The sequence below is a fragment of the Chrysemys picta genome, chromosome 1, assembly GCF_011386835.1.
Source record: "Chrysemys picta bellii isolate R12L10 chromosome 1, ASM1138683v2, whole genome shotgun sequence".
In the NCBI taxonomy this organism is placed as follows: Eukaryota; Metazoa; Chordata; order Testudines; family Emydidae; genus Chrysemys; species Chrysemys picta.
In genome coordinates this window covers 134,273,768-134,299,594 of record NC_088791.1, presented here as the reverse complement: position 1 = coordinate 134,299,594, position 25,827 = coordinate 134,273,768, and the positions used below count along the sequence as shown (strand labels likewise).

Below are 25,827 nucleotides of genomic sequence, written 5' to 3'. Positions count from 1 at the left end.
ATTTATGGGAGATAATGGTCTCCGCTTCTTATTTACAATGTCACCTGAAAGTAAGAACAGACATTCACATGGCATGTTTGTAGCCAGCATTGCAAGGTATTTATGTGCCAGATATGCTAAACATTCATATACCCCTTCATGCTTTGGCCACCATTCCAGAGGACATGCTGATGACATTTGTTAAAAAAATAATGCGTTAATTAAACTTATGACTGAACTCCTTGGGGGAGAATTGTATGTCTCCTGCTCTGTGTTTTATCTGCATTCTACCATATATTTCATATTATAGCAGTCTCAAATGATGACCCAGCATGTTGTTCATTTTAAGAAGACTTTTACTACAGATTTGACAAAACGCAAAGAAGGTACCAATGTGAGATTTCTAAAGATAGCTACAGCGCACAACCCAAGATTTAAGAGTCTGAAGTGCCTTCCAAAATCTGAGAGGGACAAGGTGTGGAGCATGCTTTCAGAAGTCTTAAAAGAGCAAATACAGAACACAAACCACCAAAAAAAAAACCAACTTTCTGCTGGTGGCATCTGACTCAGATGATGAAAATGAACATGCGGTGGTCTGCACTGCTTTGAATTGCATGTCCTCTGGAATGGTGGTTGAAGCATGAAGGGAGATATGAATCTTTAGCGCATCTGGCACGTAAATATCTTGCAACACCAGCTACAACAGTGCCATGCAAACATCTTTTCTCACTTTCAGATGACATTGTGAACAAGAAGCGGGCAGTATTATCTCCTGCACATGTAAACAAACTTGTTTGTCTGAATGATTGGCTGAACAAGAAGTAAGTCTGAGTGGACTTGTAGGCTCTAAACTTTTACATTGTTTTATTTTTGAATGCAGTTATGTAACAAAAAAAAATTTACATTTGTAAATTGCACTTTCACAACAAAGAGATTGCTCTACAGTACTTGTAGTAAATTAATTGAAAAATACTATTTCTTTTATTTCTACAGAGCAAATATTTATAATAAAAATAAATATAAACTGAGCACTGTATACTTGGTATTCTGTATTGTAATTGAAATCAATATATTTTAAAATGTGGAAAATATAAAAAACCATATATAAATGGCATTCTATTATTGTTTAACCGCACAATTAATTGTGATTAATTATTTTTAATTGCTTGACAGCCCTAAATTTTACTAAACAGGATGGGGAGAAGTCCCTTGGGGTTTGTGATGTGCATCCTCTCTGCAGTGACCTCCCTGGTCACTGAGGGAGGAGACAGTCTGGCCTCTCTACAACAAATTCCCTTGTCCCTAGATCGTGCAGCACCCCCTCCACAGGGCAGGGGAGGGAAAGGGTTAGGGATCTGTATGTCACTACCAGTAGAAAGCACAGTGGATAGTTAATTTTTCCTGGAGCTTTGTTAGTTCTTCAGTCCCGTAGGTGCTTCGTGGAGGTTGCATTAGCTGGGCTGGTGGAAACCCTGACAGCATAGCTCCAATGGAGCTAGAAGTGGAGAAGGAATTCCAGAATCAGCACAACACCTTGGTCTCCTGCAAATTCTATGAGAGCCATAGTGGTTGGGGGTAGAACTGAAAAGATAGGCAATCCCTCTGAATGGTCTTGGAAAAACTTTGTGAGGAGATTCCTTGTGGAGTTCTGTCCCATTCCTCCCCTGGATATTTCTTTCACAGAGAGAGGATCCAGGCTGATGGGAACAAAGTGTAAATTTCAATACAGAAAGGACTTTTTAATATTTAAATATTCCCCGGAAGTGTGAACCCATGAGAGCCATTGTGATGTTAAAGAGAAATAAAAGTGGCCAGTCTAGTTTCACTGTGCAGGGAATGGTGGGGATATGAGCACAGGAAAGAGCTGGGGGGAGGAGAGCAGGGTAAAAGAGAGAGGGTGGGGATGCTGAAGTTCCAAGGGCTGGTGCTGAAGAAACAAGGGATTGAGAGAAGCTAGATGGAGCACCCGCATGATGCTTGCTTCCGCCCTCGACCCAAGCATATCATCTTTGATGAGGAAGAGAAGTCTCCTCTGAGTGGGGAAGAAGCATTATATGTTAAGGCCCGGGACTAGGAATCAGAAGACCTGATCGCTATACCTGGCTCTTCCACTGATCTGCTGTTTGACCCTGAGCAAGTCACTTCACTGCTTTGTTTCACTTTCCAGTTCCCGGCCATTGTCTGTCTTGTCTATTTAGATAGTCCCTGCCCCGATGAGCTTACAATCTCCCATTGTGTGTCTGGATAGTGCCCTGGCTGCTGGGATCTCAATCCTAGTTAGAGTCCCTAGGCGCTCTAAAATAATTATGGGCTAGTTAAGGTGAGAGGGGTAAGAGGTGCAAATGAAAGAATAGGGACAAACTCAAAGGAATGGGGAGAAAAAATAATCAAGGGGAAAAAAATAAACAGGAACGGAAACACAGTATGCAGCTAAGACAATATGGGAGCTACAGGGAGTGATAAGAATAAAGAAATGGGTAAAGGGAAATCAAAAGCAGTAAGATGCACAATATTTTAATATGAAGATATTTGTTCATGTTCCTACCTTTCATTGCACTTCCCTTGTCACAAAAGATTAAAGAATGGCAAAGCAGAGGAGGAGGTGACAAGAGGGACTAGAGGAGATGGTGCTGGCCTAGGAGTATATAAGCATTTTCACTTTTTCTAGTCTGTGCACTGATGCAATCCTGCCCTTTATCAGCCCTCCATGAATCTCGGTCCCTAATTTGTCGATGAGAAATTTGGAAACCTCTAATGTTAAGTGAAACTCTGGGATGTTGTATGTCATGAAATCTCTTTTAAACAACTATAACTCATCACATCCCAGCACACTGAAAGATCAGTTATTAGTACATGAGCTGTTATAGATGGCCCTCTGCCACTACAATTGCACTAAACCCTTAGGCCTGGTCTACACTGGGGGAGGGGATTGATCTAAGTTATGCAACTTCAGCTACGTGAATAACGTAGCTGAAGTCGACGTACTTAGATCTACTCACCGCACTGTCTTCACTGTGGTAAGTCGACTGCCGCTGCTCCCCCGTCAACTCTGCCTGCACCTCTCGCTGAGCTGGAGTACAGAAGTCGATGGGAGAGTGCTCGGGGATCGATGTATCATGTCTAGACTAGACACGATAAATCGATCCCTGCTGGATTGATCGCTGCCCGTCAATCTGGCCAGTAGTGAAGACATACCCTTAGTGTGTCTACACTTGGATTTCCTTTCCACTACTACTACTGATAAATGTGTGGCAGGGCAGTCTGAGCAACAAGGGGCCTGATTGAAAACCCATTGAAGTCAGTAAGGTCCCTTCCATGGATTCCTATGAACACTGGATTGTGCCCAAGGTGGGGAATTCAGAATTCACATGATGATATGGAAGAACTGGGTATTTTGTTGATCAAGAGGAGTGAGGTGAGGAAGGAGTCAAGTACTGGGACAAAACATAGAAAGGGCCGATTGGCTGTTTTCAAAATGTGACTACACAACTTGAAGATCTCTCTTTCCCAATTTCAGTAAAAACAATCTATTCTAGCAGGTATTTAGAGACATCCTGTTCCATTTACTTTAGCTGTCTGAGGCAGACGCATGTTAGCTGAGGGATCAGAGGCCGCCCAGTGGCATACTTTCCTCATCTGACACGACAATCTATTTCTGTCTTTGCTTGCACTGGCAGATCCAGAATGTTAGTGTAAAATAAGGCTGGTTTGAAGTCCATATCCCAGTCCCATGCATTGTTGCTAATTCCTCCATGTCTAAATGTAGAAAGAATATAAATGTCAAATTCAGGAACATTTTATTTTTTCACTTGTATATCCCAGAGTGATTTTTTTAAATTTTATTTTTGCCATTTGCTTGAGCAGAATTTTCCATTCCGTTAGTAGCACACTCACCAGTTCCTTCCTTAAAGTCACATCCAAATGCAATATCACTTCATAAAATGACTTATGTCAGCTGGTAGCAGCCATGAGAATGTCTGTATTTATTCTGTGTGATATCTATGGACTCCCATTATGACACTGTTTGAGACTGCACTATATGTACAGAACTTCCCTACAGGAACAAGATATCCTCTTATAAACAGGAAAGACTAGCTTCATGTTCTCTGCTGCAAGTGCCTCCAGCACTGGCTTTGCAATTTTTCTCTTTTTTGAATACAACGGGTTATTTTTTCTTGAGATAGCCTAGTTATTCATGTGCATAGGAAATCTGAAGCTATTGTTGCTGAAAAGAACCTGTGTTGCAACTCCATTGAGATGACCATCACAGAGTAAACCAATCCTTCTTCCTCCTCCTGCTGTTGATACTAATTCCACATCCAAGGTATGCTTAAGTGGACCTCACAGATTTTAACTACATCATACATTGAAATGAAATCACCAGCTGTACTCCAGCAGATGAGGTGGATCTATGTGGTCCTCCAGCTGTACAGAATTCTTTACCCCATGAAATTTCCATATTCAATACAAGAGAAATCTTGCTATCTGACAGGTTTTTTTCCCCTTTCTCTTTCTCTATTGCAGTATCATATGAATGCAGGAAACTAATCTACTGTTAGTTACACCAATGTGAATCTGGAACAGCTCCATTGGTTACAACCAGAATCATCCATTGTGTTTGGCTGGCAGACCCCAGTCTATGGGCCCCCAGGATGTCATCAGTGACAGCACAGCCACACAAGTCTTCTGCTGGCCAACACTGCCCAGAAAGAGGGCAGGGCCAATTAAGAGGATACAGGTCAGGCCACACCACTCAATGTATGGGCTGACTTCCGGATTTTAAAGCTGCCTTCTCCTATGACAATCCTAACTCCACTGTGGGTGCCCCACAGAGTACAGAGGACGAATTTTGGCTTACTGACTTCAAGTGAGTTATTCTAGATTTATACCAGTGTAACTGAGAACAAAATTTGGTCCAGAATGCATGTCACTAAAAGCATTCATTCAATTTTTTCAGGCTACAAGAAAAAGTGGGAAGTTTAAGTACGTTCCAAATCTCTGGCTTTTTCCTACTACAAAAACCAAGTAATATATATTAAATATATTTCAATGAGCTTAAACCATGGGAAACAGATGGCTAGCTTCATTATCAACTACACAGGTGTAAATCCTGAAGAAGGCCAATGACCCTGTGACACTCTGTACCCCCATAGTCACCACTTGTATATGGTTATATCTAAAGTCAAGAGATACCACATTTACCACTTCCCCCTATCCACAAGGCTTGTTACCCTGTCAAAGAAAGCTATCGGGTTGATTTGACATGATTTGTTCTTGACAAATCCATGCTGACTATTACTTATCACCTTATTATCTTCTAGATGTTTGCAAATTGATTGCTTAATTTTTTGCTCCATTATCTTTCTGGGTACAGAAGTTAAGCTGACTGGTCTGAAATTCCCCGGGTTGTCCTTATTTCCCTTTTTATAGATGGGCACTATATTTGCCCTTTTCCAGTCTTCTGAAATCTCTCCTGTCTTCCATGACTTTTCAAAGATAATCGCTAATGGCTCAGATATCTCCTCAGTCAGCTCCTCGAGTATTCTAAGATGTATTTCATCAGGCCCTGGTGACTTGAAGACATCTAATTTGTCTAAGTAATTTTTAACTTGTTCTTTCCCTATTTTAGCCTCTGATCTTACCTCATTTTCACTGGCATTCACTATGTTAGACATCCAATCACTACCAACCTTCTTGATGAAAACCGAAACAAAGAAGTCATTTAGTACCTCTGCCATTTCCTCATTTTCCGTTATTGTTTCCCACCCCACTCATTGAGAAACGGGCCTACCCTGACCTTGGTCTTTCTCTTGCTTCTAATGTATTTGTAGAATGTTTTCTTGTTACCCTTTATGTCTCTAGCTAGTTTGATCTCATTTTGTGCCTTGGCCTTTCCAATTTTGTCCTACATACTTGTGTTATTTGTTTATATTCATCCTTTGTAATTTGACCTAGTTTCCACTTTTTGTAGGACTCTTTTTTTATTCTTAGATCATTGGAGATCTCCTGGTTAAGCCAGGGTGGTCTCTTGCCAAACTTCCTATCTATCCTACACAGTGGGATAGTTTGCTCTTGTGCCCTTACTAATATCTCTGAAAAACTGCCAACTGTCTTCAGTTGTTTTTCGCCTTAGACTTGCTTCCCATGGGATCTTATCTACCAACTCCCTGAGTTTGCTAAACTCTGCCTTCTTAAAATCCATTGTCTTTATTTTGCTGTTCTCCCTCCTACTATTCCTTAGAATCATGAACTCATCATTTCATGATCACTTTCACCCAAGGTGCCTTCAACTTTCAAATTCTCAACCAATTCCTCCATATTTGTCAAAATCAAATCTAGAACAGCCTCTCCCCTAGTAGCTTTCTGAAATAAAAAACTGTCTCCGATACATTCAAAAAATTTGTTGGATAATCTGTGCCCTGCTGTGTTATTTTCCCAACAAATGTCTGAGTAGTTGAAGTCCGCCCCCCACCACCAAGTCCTGTGCTTTGGATGATTTTGTTAGTTCAAAAAAAGCCTCATCCACCGCTTCTTTCTAGTTAGGTGATCTGTACCATGATATCACCCTTATTTTTTACCCTTTTTATCCTTACCCAGTGACTTTCAACAAGTTTGTCTCCTATTTCCATCTCAACCTCAGTCCAAGTGTATACATTTTTAATATATAAGACAACACCTCCTCCCTTTTCCCCCTGCCTGTCCTTCCTGAGCAAGCGATACCCTTCTATACCAATATTCCAGTGATGCATATTATCCCACCAAGTCTCTGTGATGCCAACTATGTCATAGTTGTGTTTATTTACTAGCATTTTGAGTTCTTCCTGCTTATTCCCCATACTTCTGGCATTAATATACAGACATCTAAGATACTGATTTGATTTCCACCTCTCCCCCCCAGTTCTGTCTTATCTCTCCCTTATCCCTGCTATAACAGCCCATGCTCCACTCAAATTCCAACCTTTCTCCCAGGTCTCCATGTTTTTGACTTACCTGGGGGCTTTGGTCTCCTTCCCCCTTCGAACATAGCTTAAAGCCCTCCTCACTAGGTTAGCCAGTCTGTATCCAAATATGCTCTTCCCCTTCCTCGATAGGTGGATCTCATCTCTGCTTAGCAGTCCTTCTTCCTGAAACAGCATCCCGTGATCAAGGAAGCCAAAGCCTTCCTGGTGACATCATCCTTGCAGACAGGCATTCACCTCCAGGATGCATCTGTCTCTGCCTGGGCCCCTACCCTTGACTGGAAGGATCAAAGAGAACACCACCTGCACTCCCAACTCCCTCACCCATACTCCCAGAGCCCTATAGCCCTGTAGTCACTTCTGATCTGCTGAGAGTCATATCTTGCAGTATCATTAGTGCCCACATGGATGAGTAGCATGGGGTAGTAGTCAGAGGACTGGATGATCCTTGACAATCCCTCCGTAATGTCTTGGATACGGGCCCCTGGCAGACAGCATACCTCCCAGGATGCCATGTCAGGGCGGCAGATGGGTGCCTCTGTCCCCCTCAGAAGAGAGTCACCAACCACCACTACCCTACATTTCCTCCTGGGACTGGTGGTTGTGATCCTCCCAACCATGGCTTCTCCTTCTCCACCTTTGGGGGTGATTCCTCATCACTCGTTGCCAGGGCAGCATAATGGTTTTCCATCACCATGGTGGGTGGGTTGGGAGTAGGGGTGGAGCACTGCCTGCTGCCAGAAGTAACCAGCAGCCAGTGTCCTACCTGTGATTGAGCCATATTCTCCTCCTCCGGTGGTGTGACAGCAGTCCTCTGTAGCTGGATAGCCTCCTTGGCCTTGGATGTCTCCATATGAATACTCTCAAGGATGCTCCTCGGTCTAGCCACCTCCTCCTGTAGTTCTCCCACCTGCTTCCTGAGAGATTCCACCAACAGGCACCTTTCACACTGGATGGTCCCCCCAACCTGGCTTTCTGTGAGTGGGAAATGCAGGCCACAGTCTCTGCAAGTCCACCCTAGGATCTGGGTAGAGGCATCCATGGCTAGATTGTCTGTCTGGATACAAGCATAGTTGGAGGAGACAGGAGCAGCATTGACACTGTCATTGCGGCCCCCTTCCTAACCATAGCGATTATATAATGTCTCCCTCCCACAAATTTCCTCCCTTTAAAACTTCCCTGTTTGTGGTCCTCTATTCGTTAGGAACTGTGAACACAAGCCTTACATGTCAAGCCTCACATACACAAAGGGTGTAATCAAGAATTTGCAATTCATATGAAGGACTGAATGCAGAGCATGTAGACAATGGGTCTGCCTAACCCCATGAGACAGCAAGGATTTTTCCAACACCTGGAGGAGAATATAAAATAAGGGACAGTGACATCATCAGACCACCTCTCCTCCCCCACCTATGCTGAAGGCAACAACATTGTTTGAAAGACAAAAACATTATTGAACGGGGGGAATTGTCCTCACTGGGAAAATTTCCAGTTAGCACAGATTACTACAGGCTTTGGGGTAAGATAAACCTTACTGCTTGAAATTTGAGTTCACCCTGGTAAAGTTTAAGAAACAGCTTGTGGTTTTTATCTTTTTTTTTTTTTAACCAGTTCTGATCTTCTATGCCTATATCACTTATGATCTCTTAAAATCTGTCTTTCTGTAGTTAATAAACCTATTTTAATGTTTTAGCTCCGCCAGTGTGTTTTTGATTGAAGTTTGGGGAATCTACTCAAGTTACAAAGGCTGGTACCTATTCATACCCTTTGATGGAATGACAAACTAATTAATTAGCTTATTCTAATCAAGGTGGTCGTGTGCAGTGTAAGGGTACGTCTACACTTACTGGAGGGTCCGGCGGCAGGCAATCGATGTTCTGGGATCGATCCCGGAAGTGCTCGCCGTCGATGCCGGTACTCCAGCTCGGCGAGAGGAGTACGCGGCATCGACGGGGGAGCCTCCCTGCCGCGTCTGGACCCGCGGTAAGTTCGGACTAAGGTACTTCGAATTCAGCTACATTAATAACGTAGCTGAATTTGCGTACCTTAGTCCGAAGTGGGGGGTTAGTGGGGACCAGGCCTAAGACGCACATTTCTGGTGTGCAATGGCGGTAGGGTGACCAGATGTCCTGATTTTATAGGGACAGTACCGATTTTTGGGTCTTTTTCTTATATAGGATCCTATTACCCCCCACCCCCGTCCCGATTTTTCACACTTGCTGTCTGGTCACCCTAAATGGCGGGACAAGGGATATGCAGGTGTCCCTCTGAATGTAATTACAGAGTGGCTGGCCATAGCATGCTGGTATTTGTCTGGGAGTGACTTGCATGCTAAAGGCTGGCGTGAATTGGCAGAGTGGCAGCTCATACAGCAAAGCAGGGCATAGTGCACACCAGACTAAAGTGTTAAGGGGACACAACAATCCAACAGTCCAGATTGAACCCTGTAGGATGTCACAGACCCCTTATCAATACTTAAGTTCATCCCATTGTTCTTATTCTTACTTGCACTCTTGTAAATATATTCCTTTCCCACCTTGACATTTACAGCTGTCATATATATGTAGACTGTTATCAGATCCCTCTTTAGTCATTTCTTAATGAGACTAAATATATTACTCCTGGGGGAATTCTGCACCCAACAAAATTAAAAATTAGGCACACAGTATTTTAAAATTCTGAAAAATTCTGCATATTTTATTTGTCAAAATAACACAATATAATCATACACTGCTGGGGCTCCCGCTGTCATCCCTGCGGCAGGAACCCCACCACATGCAGATGACAATCGAAGCCCCAGCTGGAAAAAGGAAGCATTTTGGTGGAAATCACAAATTCTGCGTGAAAAAAATAAAACATTAGTTTTGCGCAAATTCTGCATTATGCAGTGGGTGCAGATTCCAGCAGGAGTAATATATGTAATAATTTTAGTCTTTTCTCATAAACCAGTTCCCCCCAAAACTCCCTAAACTTCCTCCAATTTATCAGTGCCTTTCTGGGTAAACAAGTTCCTAGATCTGAATGCACTGTTCTAGGTGTGGTTGTTCTGGAGCTGTACAATCAAGGACTATTGTGTCCCTGCACCTTGACATGATGCCTCTACATAGACACCACAACACAGTATTAACCCTACTGCCGCTTTATTGTATTGTAAATTCTTGTCTAGTTTGCTCTTCATTATCATCCCTAGGTCTCTTTCAGCACTGATTTCCTGGATTCTATTTCCCATTGAATAGTTGTGTTTCAGATTATTTTCCTGCTGCTGTCTTGCATTTTTCTAAATTCCATTTCATATGCTAGTTTCTGCCCATATTTCTAATCGCTTTAGATCCCATTCTCTGCCCTCAATGGTATTTTGACTCTTTCCTATTAACATCATCTGTGAATTTGTCCTTCTTCCAGATCACTAGTGAAGATGTTACATAAGCCCAGACCTAACCTCCAGTCCCTGTGATATCCCCCTACATGCTTTCCCCCAGCTCTCCACAATTTTTCAAATGTAATTGTCAATGGTATAGTACGTTTGTATATACCCCTCATGTCCTAAGATGACTATTAGACACCCCAAGATGCATATCTTACACCTTCAAATCCCTACTTTGTTGAGTAACCCTGAGCTGACAGCCACAACCCCAAAAGTGTGCAGCACTGGCTGGGGGACTAGAAGTGGCCAAGGTGCATGGGAGAGGTATTTATTCATTGTAACTTCTGGGCAGAGAGAAGGATGACCAAGGAATTTAAAGTTGCCCTTCCCTGATGAATCACTCCCACTCAAGAGCAGTTGTCCCTGGGGACACAGAAGGATGCAAACTGTAATCTGGCTGGCATGGGTGAATCAAGCCTATGAACTATTCAGCATTGTTCAAACTTGGCCCCAAATACAGTGAAAAGTCTTGTTAAAGAGCGTAAATCCTCCTCCCCCAGTTTGCTTGAAAAAGATGCATGGGAAGAGAGAGAATTGAAGGCCATAAGGTGTAAAATTCAATTGACGGAGACAACTAAAAGGGACATATTACAATTAACTTTTTCAACCAGACTTCATTAGCTATTTTGTTTTGTTTTATTTATATGCTTGTCCAGCAGGAGTCAGTATAACTGATAATATCGTATTCTACAAATCAGTGGTGGATAGTTGAATCTGATATGTTGGAGTTGTAATAGGTGCTTGGCTGGAATCGAAACACTGCTGGTGAGGAAGAGAGAGGAGATGCCTCTGCTCACAGGTTATTAAGCAGCCAGTCCAGCACTGGCAACCAAACAACATTTCCCAGGGCCTTGCCCAGTTGTTTTTCTTTCTCATACTTCAGCACTGCCTGTATGACTTCCCCCACGCTGTACCCCTTCTCCACTGCTATTGATGACAGTTGTTGAAGCTGTGAAATAAACAGAAGCAAAACACAAGTATGATACACCATAAATGGGATATTTTAAAAGGGAGAAATGAAGGGCGAGGGTGTTGATGTACTTCTCATTCACCTACTTCCATTCTACTCTCTTAGGTGTACAAGCCCAGTGGTGCTGCGGGACGATGACCTGTGAGGAATGATTAAAAGAGCCAAATAGCTAGTCTGGCTAGGTCATTTGTAAATAGGGACAAGATAATCCTCTACAAAATCCAAAAGAGAGAGACTCAATTAGTGTTAAATACAAAGGCATAATAACTAGAAGAAATGGGTTAAGGCGTACAAAGGGAAAAATTAGGCTGAATATCAGAAAAATCTTCATCAGTGGCTACTTTGTTGCAAACATCCTTACTTTCCTAACTAATTTGAGTAGTCCCATTGTCTGGAATGAGACTAAGTGTATAAGGTGAGCAAGGTTTGGCCCAAAATATAAATGTGTGGCCTGTAGCGCCAAGTGATAACTTAATAGCATTATGGTTCAAGAAAGGCATACATTGTTTCTTGGCTTCTATCTCTGTAGGAAAATAATTCGGCACCACTTTGTGTGTCTGTTATTTATTAAAAAGAAAATCAAGTTGTGCACTGGCAGCCAAGGAGAACAGGCATTGTTGGGCCACAGAAGAAGAAAACAAAAACACTTCTGGCAACGGGTTCTGAGTACCTGGCTGCATTTAAGTCATCCTGGTTCTGATTGATTTTAGTATTTAGAAAAACAAAGGCAATTGAAAATGTGCCATATATTTCACTTTGAAAAGTGTCTTCTTTTTAGACATTTAGGGCTTTTCTTCCATACCATTTAGGATACTATTGATGCTAAACAATATATCCAAAATACCGTGAAATACCAGGTTTGGGAAGAACCTGCTGTGGACATTGGATAGCCAAACGATTACCATCTGGCATAGAAGCAATTTTTTTAAATTTATAAATGTGTAATTCTACAGCAGACTACAGTTATATACCACTGGGGAAAAAAAACTGTAGGCACATTCAGAGAAAAATGTTTTCTTTTAATCATTTTTTAAATTAAAACATTGAAGGGAGTGAGGAGAAAAATCAAATGCCAGAAAGCAAGGTTGATACGTAGATGGTTTCTTACTAAAATGAAACATGACTGGAAAATCATAGTCAAGGTGGAAGGCTATTATTCCACCATGCTGAGGTATCAGAGCACATATAGCATTTAAGAATACCCACTGTTTGAAGAGCATGAGGCAGAATGGAGCAGAATTTGGGAAGTAAATGTTAGGACTTCTGTGTTCATATGCATATGCATTCACTCAGAATTTCTTCTATATCTTTAGCCAATTCATAGTGAGTATGGGCGTGGTTTAGTGTCCACTGATGTCCATGGAAATCCTCTCATTGATCTCAATTGTTTTTGGATCAGGCCCTAAGTTTTCAAGACTTGGAAAGATTCAGATCTGCGTCTGAGCTTTGTAGCTATGTACTCTCTCTTCCACAAAATAAAAAAAATTCAAAAACATTCCAATCCTAGGTTTTTTACTCTGATTATAGAAATACAAGCTGAAAGACTTAGCACTGTTGACCTCAGTGCCAGCTTGCTCCCAGTAATCAATTATCCAGACTTTCTTCTGTCTAGTTTTAAATGTCCCTTGCAATAAGCTTCCAACACTACCATTGGGAGACTATTCCACAATTTAATTAGACTTGTCTGTCAGCAAATGCAGTATTTTCTTTTTCTTAATTTCATCTACTTACGTGTATTTACACCCCTTGAAAAAAGGGGTCACTACCCACAATAGCTCCTCTTCTCTTACTGTATGGCCTCCACAGAGCCATAATGCAGGAGTCAAATGCCTAGACATGCAACTGTGGAACTATATTTGAGCAGTAGCTGGCAGTTAGGGAGGGTGCACAATTCCCCCACTTCCAACAGTCCACAAAACAAGGTCATACATATCCCATCCTTTCTAACCATCCTTCAGTTCTTGTCTACATCCAGAAGCCCTATTTGTAGGTGGGTTCTGTAACAAGACATATTAAGAATGGGGAAGGGAGGACAGTGTGGCTATATGGAGCCAATACATTCAGAGAACAAAAGTTACTATTGGTAAATAACTGACGTTTCTCCTTCATGACACTGCTTCCACAAAGCCCCACTGTAAGAAATTAGGAGGCAGTGACCTCCCAGAGGAGGTGGACTGAGGAACACTATTAGCTGAACATTAAATGAAGCACCGATCTTCCAAAACCAGCATCTGCTCTTGATGTGGCATTGAGAGAATAGTGATTCACAATGGTGTGAACCAAACTCCATGTAGCAGTCCTATTAATTTCAGACAAGGGAATATTGTTATACATGCCAATGAAGCCGCTATCCCCTACCTGATAAAGCTCTGAGATGTTCCAGCACAGGGATATTAGGTAGTCTATAGCATGACTAGATTCATCTGGAGGCATGATGTCTTAGGCCTGGTCTACACTACGGGTTTAGGTCGACTTTAGCAGTGTTAAACCGAATTAAGCCTGGACACGTCCACACAACGAAGCCCTTTCTTTCGACTTAAAGGGTCCTTTAAACCGGTTTCTTTACACCACCTCCGACGAGGGGATTAGCGATAAAACCGGCCTTTGCGGGTCGGAATTGGGGTAGTGTGGACAGAATTCGACGTTATTGGCCTCTGGGAGCTATCCCACAGTGCTTCATTGTGACCGCTCTGGACAGCACTCTCAACTCAGATGCACTGACCAGGTAGACAGGAAAAGACCCGCGAATGTTTGAATTTCATTTCCTGTTTGCTCAGCGTGGAGAGCACAGGTGACCACGCAGAGCTCATCAGCACAGGTAACCGTGATGGAGTCCCAGGATCGCAAAAGAGCTCCAGCATGGACCGAACGGGAGGTACGAGATCTGCTCGCCATATGAGGAGATGAAGCAGTGATAGCTGAACTCCGTAGCAGTAAAAGAAATGGAAAAGTATTAGAAAAGATCTCCAAGGCCATGAAGGACCGAGGCCATAACAGGGACACACAGCAGTGCCGCGTGAAAATTAAGGAGCTACGGCAAGCTTACCACAAAGCCAGAGAAGCAAACGGAAGGTCCGGGGCAGAGCCGCAAACTTGCCGCTACTACGCGGAGCTGCATGCGATCCTAGGGGGTGCAGCCACCACTACCCCAACCGTGTGCTATGACTCTCTCACTGGAGAAACACACAGGGAAGACGGTTCGGGGAACGAGGAAGATGAGGATGGAGGTACTGTAGGTAGCTCACAGCAGCAAGGAAGCGGAGAAACCGGTTTCCCCAACAGCCAGGATCTGTTTGTGACCCTGGACCTGGAACCAGTAACTCCCGAACTCACCCAAGATCCTCAGGGCACACAGGAGACCTCTGGTGAGTGTAACTTTGTAAATATTTGTAAACATTACAAAAAAAAAAGCAAGCGTGTTTAATGATTAATTTGCCCTGGCAATCGCAGCCAGTACATCTACTGCAAAAGTCTGTTAACGTGTATGGGGATGGAGCGGAAATCCTCCAAGGACATCTCCAGAAAGCTCTCCTGGTTGAAATGGGGTGATTTTATTAAGGGGACATTCAGAGGCGCCCGTTCCTGCTCTTCTGACCAGAAATGTTCCCCGCTGTTAACCACGCGGTGGGGGGAGGGGTGAAGTGATCATCCCAGAGAATCGTGTGTGTGTGCGGGGGGGGGGGGGGGTGGTTTACTTGTGTTTGTGCCGCATGTTAACCGGGAAACCGCAGCCCCTCCTTTTACATTGAAAACCTATTTTAAATGGACAACCCAATTCATCCTTGATATGGGAAATGCGCTGCTGTTTGCAACCTTTCCCGCATGTTAAGAAGGTTAAAAAAGCCAAAACACTGTGGCCTACCATGGCTGCCTGCAAGCCGAAATATGCGACCTTGTAATGAAAGAGTGTACCCATTGTTCTCTAAAATGTGTCTTTTGTAACCACCTCTCCCTTCTCCTCCACCAGCTGCAAATGTTTCTCCTTTGCAGAGGCTCGTGAACATTAGAAAGAGAAAACGTAGGATGAGGGACGATATGTTCACGGAGCTGCAGATGTCCTCCCACGCTGATAGAGCACAGCAGAATGCGTGGAGGCAGTCAATGTCGGAGATGAGAAAAGCCCAATATGAACGAGAGGAGAGGTGGCGGGCTGAATCGCGGGATGAACAGAGCAAGTGGCGGGCTGAAGACGATAGGTGGCGTCAGCTTGCAGACAGACGGCAAGAGGCAATGCTCCGTCTGCTGGAGCATCAAACTGATATGCTCGAGCGTATGGTTGAGTTGCAGGAAAGGCAGCAGGAGCAGAGACCGCCGCTACAGCCCCTGTGTAACCAACAGCCCTCCTCCCCAAGTTCCATAGCCTCCTCACCAAGACGCCCAAGAACACGGTGGGGGGGCCTCCGTCCACCCAGTCACTCCACCCCAGATGATCGCCCAAGCATCAGAAGGCTGGCCTTCAATAAGAGTTAAAGTTTTAAAATGCAGTGTGTCCTTTTCCATCCTTCCTCCCCCACCCATCCCAGGCTACCTTGGCAATTATCCCCCCACTTCTGTGAGGAACTAATAAAGAATGCATGAATGTGAAAAAACAATGACTTTATTGCCTCTGCAAGCGGGAGGGGAGGGTGGGGTGGGGTGGTTGGTTTACAGGGAAGTAGAGTGAACCGGGTCGGGGGGGGGGGGGTTGGTTTGGAGGGTTCAACAAGGAGAAACAAACAGAAGTTTCACACAGTAGCCTGGCCAGTCACAAAACTCGTTTTCAAAGCTTCTCTGATGCGCACCGCACCCTGCTGTGCTCCTCTAACCGCCCTGGTGTCTGGCTGCGCGTAATCAGCGGCCAGGCGAGTTGCCTCAACCTCCCACCCCGCCATAAAGGTCTCCCCCTTGCTCTCACAGATATTGTGGAGCGCACAGCAAGCAGCAATAACAATGGGGATATTCTTTTCGCTGAGGTCTGAGCGAGTAAGTAAGCTGCGCCAGCGCGCTTTTAAACGTCCAAATGCACATTCCACCACCATTCGGCACTTGCTCAGCCTGTAGTTGAACAGGTCCTGACTCCTGTCCAGGCTGCCTGTGTACTGCTTCATGAGCCATGGCATTAAGGGGTAGGCTGGGTCCCCAAGGATCACGATAGGCATTTCAACATCCCCAACGGTCACTTTGTGGTCCGGGAAGAAAGTCCCTTCCTCCAGCTTTCGAAACAGAGCAGAGTTCCTGAAGACGCGAGCATCATGTACCTTTCCCGGCCATCCCACGTTGATGTTGGTGAAACGTCCCTTGTGATCCACCAGGGCTTGCAGCAGCATTGAAAAGTACCCCTTGCGGTTTACGTAGTCGGTGGCTTGGTGCTCCGGTGACAAGATAGGGATATGGGTTCCGTCTATGGCCCCGCCACAGTTTGGGAATCCCATTTCAGCAAAACCATCCACTATTGACTGCACGTTGCCCAGAGTCACTACCCTTGCTATCACCAGGTCTTTCATTGCCCTGGCAAATTGGATCACAGCAGCCCCCACCATAGATTTGCCCACTCCAAATTGATTCCCGACTGACCGGTAGCTGTCTGGCGTTGCAAGCTTCCACAGGGCTATCGCCACTCACTTCTCAACTGTGAGGGCTGCTCTCATCTTGGTATCCTGGCATTTCAGGGCAGGGGAAAGCAAGTCACAAAGTTCCATGAAAGTGCCCTTACGCATGCGAAAGTTTCGCAGCCACTGGGAATCGTCCCATACCTGCAGCACGATGCGGTCCCACCAGTCTGTGCTTGTTTCCCGGGCCCAGAATCGGTGTTCCACGGCATGAACCTGCCCCAGTGACACCATGATTTCCACATTGCTGGGGCCTGTGCCTTGTGAGAGGTCTATGTCCATGTCAATTTCCTCATCACTCTCGTCGCCGCGCTGCAATCGCCTCCTCGGCTGGTCCGGGTTTCGCCTTGGCATGTCCTGGCTCTGCATATACTCCAGGACAATGCACGTGGTGTTCATAGTGCTCATAATTGCCGCGGTGATCTGAGCGGGCTCCATGATCCCAGTGCTAGCTATGGCGCCTGGTCAGAAAAAAGGCGCGAAAGTAGTATCTGATGGTCCAGGAGAAGGAGGGAGGGCGGGAGGGAGGGAGGGCCGAGTGACGACATGGCGTACAGGTACAGGAACAGGGAGAAACACAAACAACTGTCACACAGAATGGTCCCCCCAAAGATTAAACTGAAAACCCTGGGCTTAGCAGGCCATTGATTTCACGGAGGAAGGGGAAGCAAATGAATACAGAACAAATCTATTTTTTACATCTTAAGCTGGCAGCCGACGGTGCAGCATGAGTGATAGCCTCTCCAGTACGACGATGACGGATACCAGTCATAATATACCATCGTCTGCCAAAAGGCAAGGGGCTGCTGCTGTGTAGCAATGCAGCCCCACGTCTGCCAGCCCCACGTCCGCCAGCACCCAGCATCGCCCTCGGCCTCTTCTGGGTGCTTAGCAGACAATACTGGGCAATTGGCAAAAAATAGTATATTACGATTGGTAGCCATCATCATCGAAACATGTCTGCCCAGGTGGCCATGATTGACAGCCACTCCAGTACGACGACGATGGGTACCAATCATAATATACCATCGCCTACCAAAGGGCAAGGGGCTGGTGCAATGCAGCCCTACGGCTGCCAGCCCCATGGCTATCACTCATGCTACACCGTCTACCGCCAAAAGGCAGTTAGCAGCTGCTGCTGTGTAGCAATGCAGTCCCACGTCTGCCGGCACCCAGAGGACATATGGTGACGGTGAGCTCAGCTGAGCTGAGCGGGCTCCATGCTTGCCGTGGTATGTTGTCTGCACAGGTAACCCAGGTAAAAAGGCGCGAATCTATTGTCTGCCGTTGCTGTGACGAGGGGGGAGGGGCCTGACGACATGTACCCAGAACCGCCCGCGACACTGTTTTGCATCATCCGGGCATTGGGATCTCAACCCAGAATTCAAAGAAAAGGCGCGAACCGCTTCTCGGCTCTCTGAGCTGTGGCGCAAACGTAGTATCTGACGGACTAGGGGAAGGAGGGAGGGCGGGCCGAGTGACGACATGGTGTACAGGCACAGGGAATTAAAATCAAGAACGGTGGCTGTGCATCAGGGAGAAACACAAACAACTGTCACACAGAATGGTCCCCCCCAAAGATTAAACTGAAAACCCTGGGTTTAGCAGGCCGTTGATTTGACGGAGGGAGGGGGAAGCAAATGAATACAGAGCAAATCTATTTTTTACATCTTAAGACGACGGTGCAGCGTGACTGATAGCCCTCGGCATCTTTCTGGGTGCTTGGCAGCAAATACGGGGCGGTGTATGACGATGGTCTTCAGGCCTATTGCACGATCGGCTGCTCGGGGAAGACTCTGCTAACGTGCGATGACCCGACTTGTAATAGGCCGGTTAACAGTCGTAATACACCATCTACTGCCAAAAGGCAAACCCCACGGCTGCCAGCACCCAGATCGCCGATGAAGGCTACCAGTCTACTGCACCGTCTACCGCCAAAAGGCAGTTAACAGCTGCTGCTGTGTAGCAATGCAGTCCCACGTCTGCCGGCACCCAGAGGACATATGGTGACGGTGAGCTCAGCTGAGCTGAGCGGGCTCCATGTTGTCTGCACAGGTAACCCAGGTAACCCAGGTAAAAAGGCGCGAATCTATTGTCTGCCGTTGCTGTGACGGGGGAGGGAGGGGCCTGACGACATGTACCCAGAACCGCCCGCGACACTGTTTTGTATCATCCGGGCATTGGGATCTCAACCCAGAATTCCAAGGGGCGGTGGAGACTGCGGGAACTGTGGGATAGCTGTGGGATAGCTACCCATAGTGCAATGCTCCGGAAGTCGACGCTAGCCTCGTACTGTGGACGCGGTCTGCCGACTAGAGCACCTAGAGCATTTTATGTGTGGACACACACAATCGGCTGTATACAACCGATTTCAATAAAACCAGCTTCTATAAATTCGAACTAATTTCGTAGTGTAGACATACCCTTAGCAATTTAGCCAACTTTTCGGTCAAGATAGCTTGATCTGCAGAATTTTCTCCAAAGGCTAAATATATGTTCAACATTCTAAATAACTTAGGCCTGCTCGTGTCCAGATGACATCACCTAGCAAATATCAGACAAGCCACTGACGGTTTATGTGATCACTTGTGATGATCAACATGTTTGGCTATTGTGGGGGGATCTTATATTTGCCAGTTGCAGAGCAGATGAAGAAATTTCATTCTGGATTAACTGTTCCCAAGGGTTGCCCCCTGTCTCAATAGAGAGAACAAATCTCCCCTTTGTTTGTCCAGGTACTACATCATAAACAGAATGTATGAGAGAATCTGCACTGGCAATCCTTTGATCTGTAGGAGACAGGATTTGAGAGCTGTCCTGATGGCTCTGAACTCTAGCAAGTTTATGGGGAGTTTTGCCTCCCAAGCTCTTCAAGGCTATGAACGAACATTTTGAATGTGCTCCCAAACTCAGGTTTGAGGCATCTGTGCCTATCATTGTCTTCTGTCAGTCTGCTCCTCAGATATTCTCTGGCAGTGTCCACTAAAGTAGAATGTCTTTCACCTGCTAAGTGGGGAAACATTATCATGTTCAAAATGCTTGGTTTGTTCATCCACAACCTTGCCTAGGAGGTGACTAAGGTGCTGGATTCCATCAGATTTAACACTAAATCTTCTAACCTACATTTGGTTAGACTGACTGCCTGGATGAGCTCTATGAACTGTCCTGGGGATAGGCAAGCTGGAGCCTCAGTAGAATCTAGGGTAGCCTCTCTGAAGGCTAGAATTTAAACTGAGACCAATACAGATTTTTCTTTGTTTACTCTCAGATCAAGATACTTGATACTACATAAACCCAGCCTTGCCCCAAGACCTGAAGGGAGCAAGAAGGGCTGAGAATCTCTCCCAGGCAGAGGGAAGAAATGTCTGTTTGGATTTTATTTTGGAAATATAACCACAAGGAGGAAAAGTTAGTTCACACTGAACTTTGCCACAAGATTGTCCGTGGAGACGTCTTTGCTACCTGAAGAAAGACTGGGGGAAAAAAAGCCCTATGAGGGAGAATATTGGTTTGTTATAAAAGGAACTCTGGAGATGTGACCTTTTTGTTAATTTGGCCTGCCACTTTCCCCAACAGGGCTAGAGTGCCTTTTGGCCTCAATACAGCGACTGAGTCAGGGTGGCAGGCTGCCAGCACTGAAGAACTTAAGCAGCTGGCAGAAATTGACATTTCCAGCAACTTTCCTTGGAGTAGATCAAATTGATTAAGCCAAATAAGGGGAATAATTTTAAAATTGTAATTTAAAATCTGAACAGTGGTACGTCAGAGATACTATTGGATGTGTTTGAAGTTTTGTGTTTTTGGGGACAGTGTGTTTTTAGCTAGAGGGAAACAAAAAAGGTGAGACTGTCCGGGCAAAACTGAAAGAAATGCTTCTTCTGACAAAGTCAGAACATTTCTTAAAATATATAGAAAATTCAATTATCCTAGTAAGAATTGGCATGTAAAATTTGGAAACTAAATTCAATTATTAAAGTGTGAAATGGAGGATATTTTTTCTTGCTTTAAATGAGAATATCTAAATCTAAATAAAGCTTTAACTAGCTACCAATGCGTCTGTAATACTAACAAATTGGAGGAAATATAGAGGGAAATAACAAATGACTAGGGGAATGGAGAGATTGATTTGAGGACAGACTGAAAAAAACCTATTTACTTATACCCTGGCTAAGTAACAGTTCTGAGGGGACTTGATTAAAGTCCTCAAATGTTTGAAGAGTGCAAATACCAAGGGTCGAGAAGAATTATTTAAGATAATACAAAGAGGTAAAACTTAGTAGAGCTATGACATTAAAGTGGCACTCTCAACTCAAAATTGACCCATAATTTAGATTTTGTAAAGACAGGCCTATAAAACCTAAGACCAATACAAATGTTTCCATTTCTTTGTTCTTAAACTTCCTATGTATATAGAGCAAATTTCAGCAATCTGAAAGTGAAATCTACTATAAATAACACTAAAACTGACTTTCATTGTCCAAGATGAGAGTAGGGTGGCCTCTGCCGCACCCCCAGAATATTGGACATTCCAGTACTTCGGGGAACAGCATGGACCTACCACTGCCAGCGTGACCTTGCATACACAGTGTGAACAAGGTCACGCTGCACAAAGGATGCCATTTTTCAAAGCCCATCATCCCGTCCCCGCTGGCATGACCTTGCACACATGGTACGTACAAGGTCACGTCACTAGGGGCAGGGCGACGTGCTCTGAAATTTGGCAACGTCTGTGTGTCCACTGACTTCACATGAAAATACCAGACAAAACCAATCCATGTCTAAATCACTATCGGACAGGGGACACTACTTTAGAAAAACAGGACTGTCCAGTGACAAATGGCCTTTCTAAGTGAAAGAAATATAAAAGGTAAACTAAGCACATAAAGTGAAAAGTAATTTGGATTTTAAACTTTTTCACTATTAATAATCTAAGGTTAGTAATTTAGGGAAAGAAATTTGATTGTCCACAATATGTAACTTTTAAATTGACAAGTGTCCCTTTATAATAAATAATAATAATTAATTATCTACTCTTATATAGCGCTTTTCATCAGTGGATCTCAAGGTGCTTTACAAAGGAGGTTAGTTTCATAAAATGTATCATAAAATGGAATATCATGAAAAAGTTCTTAATTGTATTAATCTGTGGAACTAAGAGAAGTGGTGGAAGTAAAATCACTTGGGTCATGTAAAACTAGACTGAAAGTAGTGGAGAGTGCACCATACAGAATAATTCTTCACTGGCAGGGGGATGTAATAGATGGCATAATAGCTTTTTCCACCTCTAATGTTTATGATGGTGTTATTTTATAAAGGCAATAGCACCATCATTAACACTTTGAGTACTATTTTAGTAAGAGAAAAGGCCAGAAATTCAGTTTTCCTTAGAACAAAAGCTTTATACCACGAGATAGTAAAACATTGAAGAAAGAACCTAAATCCCACCATGGCCTAAAGTCCCTGCCCATTACCCAATTACTGCATTGCTTACCTTATTCAGAAACTCATCATCCTCATCCAAGAAATACAATACAGGCACATTTGTCTGAGAGGCTGCTACCCACTGGAGGAGTGCTTGGAGCTGTTTGTTATGTAAGCTCTCGGAAGGATTCTGATTCACCACTACCACTTTGCGACCGGATGCACTGTCTTCACCTGATCCAAGCCCAGCCTCAGCAGTTTCTGTACACTTGGAATCCATAGATCCTGTGCCATCTTCCCTGTCCCCTATCTCTGCTAGAGCAGACTCTGGGTTGCTGTATTTGGCTATCATAAGACACAACTTTGTCACTGTATCCACCAAACTGTCAATAAATTGCCCACTGCCCTCCTCTTTTCCACTTATGTCAAACTGATCAGTAATCATTTTTGTCAGTCCAGATATAGCCTCTTCACAGGACTGTTCAACTTCTGAAAGGGCATGTCCCTCAGAGGTTTTGCCAAGATTCCTGTTTGTTTCATCCATCAAGGAATTTCCTTGCTGGCCTTCTATTTTGCAACCAGTCTCATTTATTAATTTTCGGATGAGCATTAATATGACACTGGACATGTCATTTTCAGGGTTCTGCTTTTGAAGTTCTGACTTCTGGGAACCTGATTCATCACTTTGTTTTGATGGATCCTGATCTTTTGCTGAAGATGGCCTGAAACTACTGCAACCACCTTTTTCATGGGCTTCATGCGAGAGGAATCCAAATGCAGTGGTACCTGCTTTGTTAGTTTTGCCCCCTTCAGCTGTGCCCTTGCCTGCGTTCTCCTGTTGGATTAGATGATACTGTATCAACAATAGTGCAGTCACAATCAGATCTTTTGCCCATGCATCTCCAGACATTTTGGCCATGTTCTGAATTTCTGAACTCCAGTGTGGATTTTCTGGGGGTTTAGGTTCAGCTTCCCTTGCTGAAGGTTGAGACTTCGAGCATCTGTTGCATTTTTGTTGGTTTTGATGCCATAGAGTAAGCCCATGCTTAATTATGTGGTTACCTACTGTTTCTGCACAGGTCATTTCTTTTTCTTTCTCTTTGGTAACTGTTTCAGTTTTTGTTGCTGAAAACCTCAAGTTCTGAGCCTTTGCATCTGCTGCTCGTGAACCCGTCTTCACAGATGCATACGCAAGGCTTTGAGACTGGGACTTATCTCCTGCTGGTTTTTGCACTATTAAGGTAGTATGTAAACGATTTAGCATTGCTTGTACTATTTCTGCAGCCTTATGACTTCCTTGACTGAATAGGCTCCGCTTCACTGCAGAAACAAAATCTGAGTCAGTCATGAGTGTCCCTGTGACATTGTGTAAATTTTTCATACAGGAATCTATTAAGTCTGAAACTACCTCCTTGGAGTGCTTTAGTATCACCTTTTTCAGCACCACACAAGCTATGCTTGAGTCATTCACTTCAACTTTCATGGTCTTCATAACTGAGACCATCATATCTGAAACCACGTTATTGGCATAAACCAGAATCCCTTTGCTTAAAGTATTCGTAAATTCATCTGGGCCAAAGCGTTTTTTATGATGGCATGTTCTGTTCTCACTGTGTGCTGACCTTCTTTCATGATTCTGCTCATTTCTAGTTGAAGATTGTTCGTCTACTTCTTTATAAAAAAATGTTTTCTTCTTGGAAGATGGATTATCTTCATATTTGGTTTCCTTCATATTAATATGAGTTGTATTTGCTGATGGATTATTTCTGCCTTCATCTGTGCTCACTCCAATAGACTTGTGACCTGGTTCCCCAAGAGAGGCAAAAAGTGACTTGTGTATACACTTATCAGTGCCATCTGTCTTGTCATTAATCTCTTTACGTGCCATTGCAATGACAAGGTTAGAGAGTCTGTTAACATAAAAAGAGACTTCATCCACACCTTGCTTGGTATCTGCAGAAGTTAGCTGACTTTCTATGTCCTTTGGGTCCTTTTGACTTGAGGTGGCTTTCATCTCCATATGAAAATCGGGTGACCCACTGTTGGATCTAACGTCCATGCTAAACTGCTCATCATAGACACTGAAACCACCTGGTGAGGGTGCATTGCGCATTTGGATGCTCTGCCCACCTATTGATGGTTCCCTTGAGTTCTCACCAGTCTTTTGTTTACCGGTAGACTTCAGCACATCCTGGATTCCAAGTGCACATCTTTCGAGATCTTTTCGGAGCCAGCTCAAGACTTTGAGGGGATCGGATGCAGCTTGTTTGAAAAATTTTGCTGAATCGGTCTAAGGATTGAAACAAATCACAAATTTACAATGGTTTATTTCCCCAATATTCATACTCCCTTGGTACAAAGACCTTGCTCAATCCAAGGCAGTCTATAAAAACCTAATGCAACTCTCATCAGCCTTGCCTACACCAGAAAAAAATACTTAAATTGTAGCAACTGCCAGCAGTGTTGCAGCTCAACCCGTGGTAGAACCAACATAAGTGCTAGAGCAGACACGATGACATACTGGCATGAAACCCTATTCTATACTTGTGGCTTAGCACTGGTGCAACTGCAACATGGACACTAACTCTTCTTGTGTAGATGCACCCATTGATGTGAATAGTAAGACTCTCACTGACTTCAGTGGAAGTTGGATCAGATCCTACACTAGGATGTAGTCTGGCCTCTTTCTTCTGTATGGGTTACATAATAGAGAAAAATGTAAATGACAAGGACTAATGAATGGATGTAAAAACTGGATGTTTTAACAACTGTGGAGAGAGAAGCAAAAAAAAAAAGATACATCTGAGTTTAATCTCTCGTGAATGAACAAACCAAAGATCCAAATGTCATGTATCATTCACTTGATTCTCCAAGAAATACATTGTCTTTTAAAGATCAGAGACTGCTCTTTGCTTTACCCTTCCAGCACTGAGGATGAGTTTACTTGTTGTCTGAGAACAGCAACAAAGGAATGACATTTAGCAAATTTAATCTTATTTCCCCCATCCCTCTGAAATGTACTTGCTTTGTGTGTGTATCTGATGTCATCTTCTTTTAGCTCGCTCACTCTCATGAAAAGGATCTACTATTGCCAGTTAGAGGTCAGTATTTGTGAAGCTGAAGGGCTAGTGTTCTCATCACAGCTTCACCAGTGTTGGTGCCATTTATCTAGTAGCTGTCAGCAGCACAGGGACTGTTTAACTACTTTTTCCCTCTTAAAGCACTTTGATGAAGAGGAACAGAACAATCACAGCCATAATGAATAGCCAGGTAACTATCCCATTAGACCATCTGGATATCCCCTCAGCTTCAAAGGGAGGAGACTGATGTGGATCTGATAGTTTCCCCCCATCGAGAATGAAAGAAATATATAGCAGTTGTACTCTTGTTGCTGTTCACTTTAAAATAAAATAATAATAATAATAATAATAAATAATAATAATAAAATAGTTGATAATTAATAATGTTGTCCAGTAATTTTAACAT

At 43.9% G+C, this 25,827-nt stretch overlaps 1 protein-coding gene across 1 annotated transcript; it reads right to left on the bottom strand.

Moving 5' to 3' along the window:
• Nucleotides 1-11,000: 11,000 nt before the first annotated feature.
• On the bottom strand, nucleotides 11,001-24,625 carry AKAP3 (A-kinase anchoring protein 3). Its single transcript, XM_042850273.2, has 2 exons — nucleotides 22,412-24,625; nucleotides 11,001-11,311 (listed from the first exon to the last, which is right to left on the bottom strand). Exons 1-2 carry the CDS (start codon nucleotides 24,452-24,454, stop codon nucleotides 11,156-11,158), a joined length of 2,199 nt encoding a protein of 732 aa, XP_042706207.2. The 5' UTR covers nucleotides 24,455-24,625; the 3' UTR covers nucleotides 11,001-11,155.
• Nucleotides 24,626-25,827: the final 1,202 nt, after the last annotated feature.